We start from the raw sequence: 13,439 nt of genomic DNA, 5'->3' as shown, positions 1-13,439 counted from the left end.
TTAGAAAATACTTCGTAGGACCAACCCTGTTTCCCCCTTTGGTTTATTTAGAAGACTTGCACTGTCTGCCAGATGCTGCTTCCTAACCAGTGCAGTTACGCATCTCATCAGAGAATCCACCAGCACAAATCTCCCTACACCTGCCCCGAGTGCGGGGCCATCTGCAGGTCGGTGCACTTCCAGACCCACGTCACCAAGAACTGTCTGCACTACACGCGGAGAGTTGGTTTTCGGTCAGTATATCGTTCATTTCCGTGCAAATAAAGCTTATTCACGTCTGAGGGCACGGGGTTCTGAGTGGTCTGTGCACATCGTTTTCAGGGTCATACAGTGATACCTCGATTAACAGATCCTCTGGGAACCTGGCTCATTTGTAGTCGAGTTGATCTGTGTGAATCCTGTAATGTGGTATTGACTCTGGTCCACACGAAGCCGAGGGTCAATGGGACCCATCCTTCTAAGCAAAAGTGTGCAGGTGGTAAGGTTTGGCTTTGATTGTCTGTTAGAGCCTTTATACTTTCTGTACCCTTTCTAGCATACTTCTGTTGTCACGCTCTCTGCATTTTTAAGCCCTGCAAGAATGCAGTGCATTTCTGTACCTCTGAATACTTGCTCTCATCAAAACAGAACGGGTATGGATGGTCCCTTACTTTTATCTTGTCTTGTTAAAGGATTGGGTGTGTGTCCTTTCCTACCACCGCTCGTTGTGGAATAGCCTTCCACCCCAGATCACCTTCCTTTATTCCTTCTTCTCCATTAACCGAGTCCAGGCTTCTCCCTCATCTGCACATCTTAACCATGACCCCTTTCACTGCCCCCTAATATTCTCAGATGTGTCTTTTACAACATCTGACAAGGCTAATGTTAGTTTAGTCTTTTACAGCATCTGACAAATCTAAATGTTAGTTTAGTATGGAGCGGTGATGCATTTGAACTTGATCCTCCACTCTGTGACGTTCTGAAATGCATTCCTGTACCTTTTAGAAACATTTTATTCCTGTACATTTTGATCCAGTGAAGGTCCGCCAAGAAAACACGTCATTGATATACAGTGTCTTTGTTAATAGAGGTATTACTGTATTGTGTATTTATCTTAAACTTGAACATTTGTTCACCTGGTATTGTTAATGTTAGACTTAATATGCAATTATTTTTTTTTCTTTTAGTTGTGATACAGATATGATGTTTTACAAAAATGAAGGCCAGTCGGTATGATTTAAAAGTTTTATTTCAGTTAAATTTACGTTGTGGCATCACCAGTTTCTAGGTGGTTCAGTCCATTTTTGTAACACGAAGACTTATCTCACATTTTTATCTCACGCCTCCGGTCCTGTGATGCACAGATATTTAATGGATTGGCAGCCACCCTAGTAGAAAACCTTTGGTTTGGAAATTTAGAAACCAGGGTTTTTGTACCAGTTAGGCTCCTCATTGTGTGGTAATTCATGTGTTCTTTGTGCCTTGGTGCCCTGCCTGTAAAATTGGTGTGATGTTTGCCTCCATCTCTGTGGGCATGTTACAGAGTAAAACAGGATAATCCAAAAGCATGCTAAGTGCTTAAGAGGAATGTTCCACCTTGAAGGTGCCCTTGATTCCACAGAATTCATACACAGTGATACTTTGGTTCTTATCCCATGTTTTGAAACTCTTATTACTGGATTCTTTATTTAATATAAAACTACAAGTGCAGTTCTTTTAACGGATGCCAATTTCCTCAGATATTTATAGTTGATTTTTCTAATATAATGAAAGTGAACTTAAGTTGGAATGAATAAAGGAAGTAAGACTCCTATAATGCTAGCTATTCCTGGTATCTTTTTTTTTTTTTTTTTTTTTTTTTTTGGCGGTACGCGGGCCTCTCACTGTCGTGGCCTCTCCCGTTGCGGAGCACAGGCACCGGACGCACAGGCTCAGCGGCCATGGCTCACGGGCCCAGCCGCTCCGCGGCATGTGGGATCTTCCCGGACCGGGGCACGAACCCGTGTCCCCTGCATCAGCAGGCGGACTCTCAACTACTGCGCCACCAGGGAAGCTCTATTCCTGGTATCTTTTCGAAATTAAAACAAAAGCTCTGCCGGCAAGCTAAAAGTAATTAACTCAACTTGGAAAAGACCATCCCTTGCTTTTCTTTTCTTTTTTTTCCCCCCTCATTCACAGAGTTGCTTAAATTTGGCACTTTGAATTTTTACTAAAAATTCTGTGTTTAGTATAGACTTTTTTTCTTGCATTTGAGAGGTTACAAGAGCTATAAAAAACACTATGTTTGTACATTCTGAAGTTTAGTTCATGTTTACCTCTTTAGGTAATAGAACAGAATTCAACCTGAGTTTTTTTTCCTGTTGTTTCAAATAATGGTCCAGTCTGCTACTTGTCTGGGGTTTAGCAGCCCCTTGACCTTGTACATTTTCCCCTCCTTCTTTGGCTTTATAGTTTTTCCAATTAAAAAACTTTTTTATTTCATTTTTAGCCGGAGGAGCATCTCTAGCATGGCTCCCAGCCTGACTTTGTCAGGATCCCAGCCTCTTCTTGGTTTGGTGCCTTGTTTACTCTCTTCCTGATCATATACTGCATCTCCCAGATATTGAGGGGGTCATTTCTAGCTTCTGGTTGATTTGGTAAAAGTCATTTATCTCTCTGAATTTTTCTGCTTCTTGATCCACTAGATCTGCATCTAGGAAGGGGAATTATAGGATTGTATACTGTAAAAATTTTTTTTTTTAATGAAGAGAAACTTAATTGGTACCCAGAACACACAGGGCTTCAGCTATATTAAATATTTATTAATAGACTGGGTTTTTAGTAACATTAGGATGCTGTATGAACCCTTCAAATTCTCCTTCTATTTTTCTGTCTTATTTGTGTTCCATATTGGCCTCTTTTCTTCCACTTGTAGGCAGATATTTTACAACTTTCTTTCAAGTTCTTTTAAATTTTTCTCCTTTCTTTCCTCACGTTAAGGGGAGGGGGGCTTTCCCTCGGCCTCCATGAGGCTCTTCGGACCAAGCCTTAGCCACCTCCTTTATCAGCTGTAGGTTCTCTAACCTCCTGCTTGTTTTCTTAGAGATTAAATCTTCCTCTCCAGGCGACTTCAGAGAAACAGCCCTTCCTTGGTGTTTTGCCCTTTGAATACACCTTTGTACTCTTGATGGGGAAAATACTTTATGATTCACGATGTAGCAGATTCTTTTGTTTAATAGTTAGTAACCCATCTGTTTTTGTTTTGTGTTATCTTCCTCTTTCATAGGAATTACTGGCTTCTAGGGTTGGGAAGGACTAAAAAATTATCTATTCCAGCTCTTCTCATTTAACAAATGAGAAGCCAGCCCAGAGAGGATCAGTAACCTGTTCAAGGAAACCCAGGTTCTAGTTAACTCAGAATTGTTGCAGTGTGCTTGGGTGGCTTTATTGCCTAAAACAGTAGGTCAAGTAGATAGGACAGAGGAGAGCATTCTGTATTTATTCTCCTATATTCAGTGCTTTTAACGTGTATGCTGCCGAACATGATGCCGTACGTCATTTAAAACGCTAAGGCATTAATTATGATGTTTATGAAATGCCCGCAAAGCTTAACATGGCAGGCTTTATAGAGCACGTGCAATTTAGAGCGTGTCACTCCTGTACGACTCTGGAAGCTGCTCCTTGAATTTGGAGGGAGGTTCTAAGAACAGAAGTGTCTTAGGTGTCAACGCCATCGAGCGCTGCCCCTGGAAGGCAGCCCCAACTGCAGTCTTCCTCCCCCAGGTCAGCCCTCACATTCACACCCAGGACACATCTGCCGGGTGTGTGAAAGGTCTGCCCCTGCAGACCCTCGAGGGTCGACAGAGAGACCACTCTCAAATAATTTTCAGGTGTGAACAAAGAAGGACGACTAGGTGATAGATGGGTGGACTGTTAAGGAGTGCTGGGCGTCCTTGTGTGAGAAAGGTGAGGCTGGGGGGAAGTGTCTCCAAGTTCTAAAGTTTGTTTCTTTTTTTTTTTTTTTGCTGTACGCGGGCCTCTCACTGTTGCGGCCGCGCAGGCTCAGTGGCCATGGCTCACAGGCCCAGCCGCTCCGCGGCATGTGGGATCTTCCCAGACCGGGGCACGAACCCGTGTCCCCTGAGGCGGACTCTCAACCACTGCGCCACCAGGGAAGCCCTAAAGTTTGTTTCTGTAGGACTAGATTTGAGTGAGGAGTGAGCTAATCATCAAATTATTAGAAATTCAAGAAGAGGTTAGATAGAGAGGCAATTTACATAGGGAGGTTGGTTTTTCAGACGGTTTATCTTTCACATCATTTGTTAAACAAATGTAAGTGTACTTAAATTGAATTTCCAGGAGACAAACACTAGGTGGTTGACCTTCTCTGTAGCCTCCAGGAACGTTCAGTGCCTCCGTGTGGTCAGGACACAGTGGCTGTGGCTTTGGAGCCAGTACTCATTCATTCCTCTGGGTCTCTCTGTCGATGGCATATAGGATTAGATAGCAAAGCTTTCTTCCATCGGGGATGGGTGGGAACCTCAGAATCCAGCGTGCGGGGGTCCTCTCAAAGCCAGCAGTCGTAGGGTCTTGCTGTGCTGCTGGCCTTGACATGGCCCCATGGTCCATTGGTCTCACCACAGCCTGGCGTCTGGATGTTCATTCTTAGAAACTTGAAAGATGCTCAAAGAATAGTCCATTGGAGTTTTATTTTTCTTCTTCATGATCTTCCTTCTCAAATATAGAAAAATAATTTGATCTGTTACAAACAGAAAAAACCCACACGCTCAAAAAAGCTATTAAGAACCTTAAAGCGTTATTTGTTCATTTTACCCAGTTTTACCCAGTTAAGTTATACATGTTTAGTGGTCTCGTGCTAACGACTGTGTGTTTATTTTCTAACAGATGTGTGCATTGCAATGTTGTGTACTCTGATGTGGCCGCACTGAAGTCTCACATTCAAGGTTCTCACTGTGAAGTCTTCTACAAGTGTCCTATTTGTCCAATGGCGTTTAAGTCTGCCCCAAGTACACATTCTCATGCCTACACGCAGCATCCCGGCATCAAGATAGGAGAGCCAAAGTAAGTCATGCTGCCTTTCGCCTTTTACCCCACTCCTTTATTAGTAATTTAGAAGAGGTGGTAGTTCTGTGGGATGTAATTTAAGATATGAAAAATTAGGCCACTGTGCAGATTTTGATGCTCTGCGAAGTATAGCTCATAACTCCCTAAACCTTTCAGTACTGTCCAGGGGGAACTCTTTGCCCTAAAATGTCACTCACTTACTATTTATGCTCTTGTCATCAGTTCCTGCTGAACAAGTGAATGTTTATCACTTTTGTTCTTTTTCTTAAGATGATTTTGTTCTTTTTCTTAAGATGATTTTAATAGGTTCTTGGAAGACTGTAAAAAACTGTCCTCTTTCAGTTTTCATAGTTTCTTAAACACTTTTCACAGTAACATTTATAAGATGAAGTCTACTTAAGACACTGGTTCCTGCATTTAACTTCATAGCCGATGTAAATCCTTGATTAGTAAAAAGTAAATTTCATTTTTTGCTTGATTTCGCTCTTAATTTTGTCAGTGTTTGCCTCGTTGAGTTTGTGTTTCAGCAGGCAGTTACGGGCTGCCCGCCTGCAGCGGTGGCCAGCTTCGCAAAGACGAGGCAGTGAGGGCGCTGGGGTCAGAATCCTGCTGCCACCCACCAGCTGAGTGACCTTGGGCCGGCACTGACCCCTGTAAAGTGAGGGTCATGCTTCTGTCCCCGGGTTTGTGTGAGGATTTTTGTGTGAGGATAAAGCAGGGTGAGGTCTTTAAAATGCACGGCACGTGGCCCCTCTCTCTGGCACACGGAGAGCCCGTAGCCTCGGCACCTTCCCTGCTTCCTCGGTCCCTGGATGTGCACACAGCCCTGGATCAGATGCCCGGCCTGATGTTCACTTTCTTCCTGTGTTGTTTGCGGCAGTGTGGAATTTGATAATTATGTGAGGCTAGATTTGCTGCCTCAAACCTATTGGTGTGTTTTGTCTAAAACTCTATAATCAAGGAAGCATTGGGGGAAGATATGTGGATATGCCATATTACGTATGTCTGGCTTTCATGTAACATTTAGTTTGGGGGAAATGTCATTGGCTAAACACGATAGAAGTGACTCTGTTTACTAAAAAACTATGAGAAAATGGAATTTTATTCTAATAGGACCTTCACTCTGATCTTTGTAGATCTTCAAAATGAAGCACATTACAAATTAGGGGATCCACATACGACTTGGTGTCTTGACTCCAAAGACAGACATTGGTGAAACGTCAGTTAAACAGCCTTCAGTGTTCCTGGTCATCAGCCTTTCGGACAATAGCATAGTCTGCCCTACCCCCTACTCTCTCCCCCCACAACCCCCCGGTGAATATAGTTTTTGACTTGGTTTTTTTTATTCAAGTAAATAAAACTTTATTCACTGGAATGTGCATGAAATCTGGAACAGTAGTTGTTACCTGGGAATACAGCATAGCAGACGATTAAAGTAAACTAAAACAATATTCCTCAAATTTGAGTAATGTATAGGAAAAAAATCATTCCAGTATTTTCGTAAAAACTTCTCTCTACTACAGTGGTTTTTTAACAGGTGCAAGCCCAAAGATAGGCATTAACGATTGAGTCTTAAACTGTAAAACTAAAACAAATTTACAAGTAAAACACAACAAAACTCCCAGACCAGTGAGCACAGCTAACAGCATGAATTCAGGGTAATGAGTCAAGACCTCACTACAGCAGCAAATGCTGCTCCGCGGGCCCTGTGATCGTCACCCTGTACTACAGGTGCCGCCTTTCCCTATGCACACTCTATAAAGCCTGGCTCCCTGTGCCATGCTGGGAGCTGCTTGGCCTACGTTTGACCCAGAAGCTTTCGTTCGACATTAGATCTCTGTTCTGTTAAAGTTATAGCCCCACGTAAGTAAGTAGCTCCCACACCAGTAGAACGTCAGGCATGAAATCTCCCAGTAGTCTTTGGTTAGCTGGTTTTATGCAAATGACTCAATTATGCAGATGATTTATGTTAATTTTTAAAGATCAATATAAAAACCCCGCCTCCCGTTTCCTTTAGAGAATATATGGAAGTCTGAAAATACACCCATGAAGAGTCCCAGCACCTCAACTTGAAAAGCACAACATAAGATTTTTATTTCACAGATGTTTATGTAGTGATTATTATGTGCAGGTACCATTCCTGTGCTTTGTTTTCCAGTGTGTGGTCAGGCATGTTTCCCTGCTGTGTCAAAGGGAACTTTGAACACCCTTTAATCTTTTCTGGGTAATTTAAGATCATTTTGAATGTCCACTACTAGATTTTATGGTGATACAGTCTTGCGACTGTTTTTATATCTTCCTCGACGTCTGATTAACCAGCCGTTTCTTTGGGTGCTTTTCCCTTGCTTCCATTTGCCTCTTCTAGATGTATATAAATAGAGCAATGAGGACTTCAAAGTGAAGAATTGTATGAGACGGAGTTGTTCTTTTTTTTGTTTCATTTTGTTTTTTTAAAGAGTCTGAGTGCCCTCATCCGTGACACTCCTGGGTCTCCTATCATGAGTGCTCAGCTGATTGCTATGTGATTGAATATGGGCCCTGAATCCAGATTATTTGCTCTGCCATTTACTGGCAAGTTGTTTAATTTTTTATGTCTCAGTTTCTTTTCTTTTCTTTCTTTCCTTTTTTTAAAAAAAGGTTTATTTATGTGGTTGCGCCAGGCAGGCTCCTTAGTTGCGGCTGGCCGTTTCCTTAGTTGTGGCGTGCATGCTCCTCAGTTGTGGCATGTGAACTCTTAGTTGCGGCACATGGGATCTAGTTCCCTGACCAGGGATCCAACCCAGGCCCCCTGCATTGGGAGTGCAGAGTCTTAACCACTGCGCCACTAGGGAAGTCCCAAGAGTTGGAGTTTTGGAGCAAGTTCCTAAGAAATAAAACGGTACAAAACTACAGTAGCGGCGTGGTGGAGGACTTTGATTCAGACGAAGCTGAATTTAAAGCACGGCCCTGGGATTTACACAGCATCAAGCAGATTCTCTAATCTCTGAGCCCGTGTCCCAGCTGTGAGGGGGCAGTGGTGCAGATTCACCTAATGGAGGTGTGGGGACGTGTCCTACGCGGACGGTGCCTTGTACCTGGCTGTACTCACTCAGTGGTGATGGAGGCAGTTGGCAGCAATTCTGAGCTTAGAACCCTTTACTCATGTGTTTTTACATTTGTTTCAAGGGTAGCACTCTGTCCTGACTGAGGGTGGGTTTTTGGATTTACTTTTTCCTTTCCACCTCCAATTTTCCTTCCCCTACCTTCCATCCCCTGCTTCCCCACCCCTGCAGATTTTTTTCAGCCACCTCCTCCCTCCTTTGTTCTAGTCCAGTTATCCTGCCATTCACTCAGTCTTGCAGTTGGGTCAAGTCAAACTTTTAGGTTCATCTTTCAAAGCACCTCCCCTGTATCCAGCCACACTGTCCCCAGCATGCTGTGCCCGTGTAGACTCCACCTTTGTGCGCACTGGTCTCCCTGTCTTTTTTCTAATTAATTAATTTATTTATTTATTTTGGGCTACGTTGGGTCTTCATTGCTGCATGTGGGCTTTCTCTGGTTGCGTCGAGCTGGGGCTACTCTTCGTTGCAGTGAGCGGGCTTCTCCTTGCAGTGGCTTCTCTTGTTGCGGAGCATGGGCTCTAGGTGCGCAGGCTCAGCAGTTGTGGCTCGCGGGCTCTAGAGCGCAGGCTCAGTAGTTGTGGCGCACAGGCTTAGTAGCCCCGCAGCATGTGGGATCTTCCCGGACCAGGGCTCGAACCCTTCTCCCCTGCCTCGACAGGCAGATTCTTAACCACTGCGCCACCAGGGAAGTCCTGGTCTCCTTGTCTTGAACAAAAGCCCTCCCTCCTCTCTGCCTGCCAGCCTCCCTGTGGTTCTTTCCTGCACTGTAGCAATAGTTGGAGAGTCTGCTCTGTGGTCACGGCCTATCACTATGTCTGTGAAGTTCGTGGTACCCTTATTTGGACTTTTCTTTTTTGACATTAGCACCAGATTTTAATTTTTTTTCCCCCCCGGTACGTGGGCCTCTAACTGTTGTGGCCTCTCCCGTTGCGGAGCACAGGCTCCGGACGCGCAGGCTCAGTGGCTCACGGGCCTAGCCGCTCCGCGGCATGTGGGATCTTCCCGGACCGGGGCACAAACCCACGTCCCCTGCATCGGCAGGCGGACTCTCAACCACTGCGCCACCAGGGAAGCCCCCAGTTTTTAATTTTTTAATCGTTTCTATCTTACAGAAAAGTTGAAAGAGCACTGTGGAGAACTCGTGCGTCCCCTTCACCCATATCCCCCAGTTGTTAGCATTTCTGACATTTGTTTCATCCTTTCATTTTCTTCTTTCTGTATCTCTCCCTGTCTCCTATTTAGGAATAATGGGGCATCATGACATAAATATTTGAGTGTGTTCTGCCTCTCCTCCCCAAAAGGACACTCATGTATATCATTACTACCATCTAGCCTCCCACCCAGGAACCAGCGTGGATTACGTTACCAACCAGTTCATAGATCCCATGAAAATTTCTCCAGTTGTTGAGATATTGTCTTTTTTTTCCCTTTCTTTCTGGTACAAAATCTAGTCCAGGAGCACATTTTGCGTTTAATTGTCCTGTCCCATCAGCGTGCTTCCATCTGGAGCAGTTGCTCAGTCTTTCCCCCCCTCATCCAGCGGAGGATACCGGTCTTGTGTTCTGAGGATGACCCTCCTTCCCGGCCCGGCCCCGCTTTCTCATAGTTGGACTCAGGATACATACTCAGGCAGGAATCTCCTCATCAAATCCCATCGAGGATGCTCACTGCCTACCTGTCCTTCTAGGGATGTTACTCTCCATCATCCAGTCCAGTTGGCAGCGGCCAGATTTCTGCACTGTGAGCTCACCATTTCCCCTTGTTTTTTTTTTTTTTTAAGGATAGCTAATTAAAAAAAAAATTTTTTTTATTTGGCTGCATCGGGTCTTAGTTGTGGCATGTGGGATCTTCCTTGTGGTATGTGGGATCTTTTGTTGCGGCACGCGGGCTCTTTGTTGCAGCGCGAGGGCTTAGCTGCTCCGCGGCATGTGGGATCTTAGTTCCCGGACCAGGGATCGAACCTGCGTCCCCTGCATTGGAAGGAGGATTCTTAACCACTGGACCACCAGGGAAGTCCCTCCCCCTGGTTATTTGTTAGTGGTTTGTAGGGTGTATTCCAGTATTACACCAAAAACCTGTTCCTCAGAAAAATGCTGAAGTAAATAGATTATGTCCTGCCTTAGACTTTCTTTGCAGTTCAGTAGAAGGCAACAAAGCAAAACAAATAAAACCTGAAAGGAATGTAGCATGAATAAAACAAGCCGTGCCCTTTTTCATGAAAGAGTTATTTCTGAAAGTGTAAGAATAGAGTCCTGAGAAAATACTTAGCCTAGCTAGTAAGTCTTAGTACTTTTCTTGAGGCTATTCTGCTAATTACAGAAAAATTAGGAAATATAAGCAAGCAAAACAATAAAAAATTCCCATCCAGCAGAGATGGTGATAGTTATATACCATCTGTTTCTTTTCTATACCCTTTAAACAAATGTGGTCGTATCCCGCATACTGTCTTGTTACCTGTTTTTTAATTTGCATGAAGATCATTCCATGTCATTGGTATATGTCCGCATCATAATTTAAAAAAATTCATACGTTATTGTTCTTATTTAACTACTTATATTACTAGACGTTTGGGTTATTTCCAGCTCTAAGCTATTTCAGACAGTGAGGAGATGCACGTCTTCGTCGCATCTGGTAGACTTAAGGGTGACACATCATTAATGTACCACCTTTGGGCTGAATGATGAAATCCTGTAAACCTTGTCTGATCTTAAAAAAAAAAACCCTTTTTCCCACCAAGGGTGCTTGTGCTCCGTGCCAGGGTAACTGACATGTCGGGACCTTCTAAAAACATGTCACTCACGCCAATTAAATTTATAAATTTCACGTGGAAAAAGAGAAAACAAGTTAAATCTATAATTTTTAGGTATAGAAATAGAGAGTGAGGTCCAAAGGTACGTGAGAAGTGCTCTTGTAAGAAGACCCTACGAGGAGATAAGTGGTTTCAAGAAGAAAGCCATTCCTTTTTTTCAACTTTTCTGTAGAAATAGCAAACAGCCTCAGCTTTTTCTTTCCCATGTGGCTCACACCTTTGGTCAGTGTTTCTCTGCCATTTTCCTAAGCTGCTCTTTGGGATTCTTTGTTCTGGTGATCCTGGCTTTTCAGAGGAAACACAGGTGTCCCTAGGGCCTCCCTTAAGGCCCAGGACGACCCTGTTGGGAAAGGGTGACCTCCTGTGGGCAGACGCGCTCACCAGCAAATCCCTGGGGGTAAAGGTTGGCAGCGGGGAGGACTCTCTCCTGACGGCCAGAGGAAAGTGTGGATAAAGGAATTATGTCCAGAAGGTTCAGAGCTGCTGGGTTAAACTTCAGGAGGCTGCTTGGTAGTAACATATTAGGTAGGGAAATGGTTTGTAGTGGATAGTGAGTATTTTAAACCATTTAGAGCACAGTAGACACTCAGGTGTTGAAGTAGCATTGGATTTGTGGATTTTCTTGTATGCGTCTTTATTTTCATGCATAATTGCTTCCTGGTGCAGGGCTTTCATTGTTAAGAACAGGTACAGAAATAGTGATGTTCAAGTGTAAAATTACTACTAACTCTGAAAGAAAACCTGGAACAAGTAACAGTGTGTTCAGGCATCCAAGATGTGTGGGCCTGCTTAGTTCATCCGTCAAATTCTCTCAAGTTAGGGTACCACCATCAGGCTGTGTTCCTTGTCTGATCTTTAAAAATATTAAAAAAAAAAAAATCAAGGATGCTTTTGCTCTGTGTTAAAGTAGCTTACGAGTAACGACCTTGTAAAAATGTGTCAGTTGTAGATCTGTGGGTAGTACGATGATTTCTAAGCAAATGTGGTCCAGTGCCTCTATACCCAAAATGTTAAGTTGAGCTGCACTCCAGTGATGCCAGCTGCCTTCGAAAGTTTGTTTCAAAGCTAAACTGCTCTATTCTTTTTATTGTGTGTGTTTGTTCTTGCTGCTTCTGCCTCCTGAATTCTTGGATGTGAAGTAGTGGTTCCTTTGGCCTGAGGGATGAGGGCTGACTGACATTTCCCTGCACCTCTTCTGTTTTAGAATAATATATAAGTGTTCCATGTGTGACACTGTATTTACCCTGCAAACCCTGCTGTATCGCCACTTTGACCAACACATCGAAAACCAGAAGGTGTCTGTTTTCAAGTGTCCAGACTGTTCTCTCTTGTACGCACAGAAGCAACTCATGATGGACCATATCAAGGTGTGTGCGCATCTCTTACGTCCTTTAAATGAACCGCAGATCCATTCATTGGTCATAAATCAAGGCTGAGCTGCAGATTACGGTAAAGCATGTGCTCTGTCGAAGGAAGGGATGGACACTGGTCGTTGGTAATGAGCAATTTACAACATGCTGTCATCACGAGTTCACTTAACTGAGGGATGCTTTTTATTCCCGAGCCCTGGTCTGCATACCATGAAAAATCAAAGCAAAGTAACAAATGCATGCCCTGACTTTAAAAGAATAATCAAGCTTTAGGTTTTTTTCTCCCCCCCATATGTGAAAATGAAGGCTGTGAAGTTTACTTTTTTGAGAACTTGGTGTTATGTAGGATTTAGAAATAGACAGGGACTCTGATGAATTATGTTAATTTGTATAAATACTGGTGTGTTTAGAAAAATGAAGGTTTTCCCTTGAAATTACTTAAGCAGTTAAGTTTGCATTATAATTGATGCCCTGGATCTTGTAGTCTTTTTTTTAATCAAGGTTGCATGTAAACTGACAGTGAAATGTCCAGGATACAGCACAGTATCTGGCACCTGCTGGGTGTTCAGTTAATGAAATGAATAAATGTCCAGTTTGGACGACCCACTCTCCAGTCCCCAAAAGGGGCACCTAAATCTCTTCATAGCCTTTTAAGCTCACTAAGGACAGAGCTCAGTCCTAGCCTCTTAACTGTCCACTGTGACAGGTTAAGCAGTTTGATTCCTGTGTCATTAGGAGATAATATCCATTGGCTCTCAGAGATTAAAGTGACTTCCTTTTTAAAAAGAGAAACAACAGACCCAGTATTACATAAACTCAATCTCTCTTTCTCTTAGTTTTTCTGTTTTTAAATGTATTATACAGAAAAGGTCAGTTTAAAGAGCAAACCAAGTCCCTAAATTATTCTAACCTCATGTTAGTTAAATGGAAGGACTCTTAATTCTTGAAAGTTCCCGTGTTGAATGTATATGAGCATAACTGCCCAAAACCTCTCAGAGAGGCCACTCACTAGAACCCAGGTGAAGGTAGTGACGGCGTGGCATTACTAGGACGAATAAAATGCATGGGTGAAGGTAGTGACGGCGTGGCATTACTAGGACGAATAAAATGCATGGG

At 43.4% G+C, this 13,439-nt stretch overlaps 1 protein-coding gene across 5 annotated transcripts in view; it reads left to right on the top strand.

Annotated features, from left to right (window-relative positions):
• ZNF532 (zinc finger protein 532) overlaps positions 1–13,439 on the top strand; it is a 107,671-nt gene that overhangs the window by 62,948 nt on the left and 31,284 nt on the right. For all 5 annotated transcript variants that reach the window (XM_029225493.1, XM_029225509.1, XM_029225473.1 and 2 more), the window contains 3 exons: positions 52–233; positions 4,864–5,040; positions 12,158–12,320. In XM_029225493.1, coding sequence (XP_029081326.1) covers positions 52–233; positions 4,864–5,040; positions 12,158–12,320 — 522 coding nt within the window. The remainder of the gene's footprint in view (positions 1–51; positions 234–4,863; positions 5,041–12,157; positions 12,321–13,439) is intronic.

The sequence above is a fragment of the Monodon monoceros genome, unplaced genomic scaffold (genome assembly GCF_005190385.1).
Source record: "Monodon monoceros isolate NGI ecotype Baffin Bay Population unplaced genomic scaffold, NGI_Narwhal_1 Super_Scaffold_1, whole genome shotgun sequence".
Lineage (NCBI taxonomy): Eukaryota > Metazoa > Chordata > Mammalia > Artiodactyla > Monodontidae > Monodon > Monodon monoceros.
This window is presented reverse-complemented; position numbering and strand designations above follow the sequence as displayed.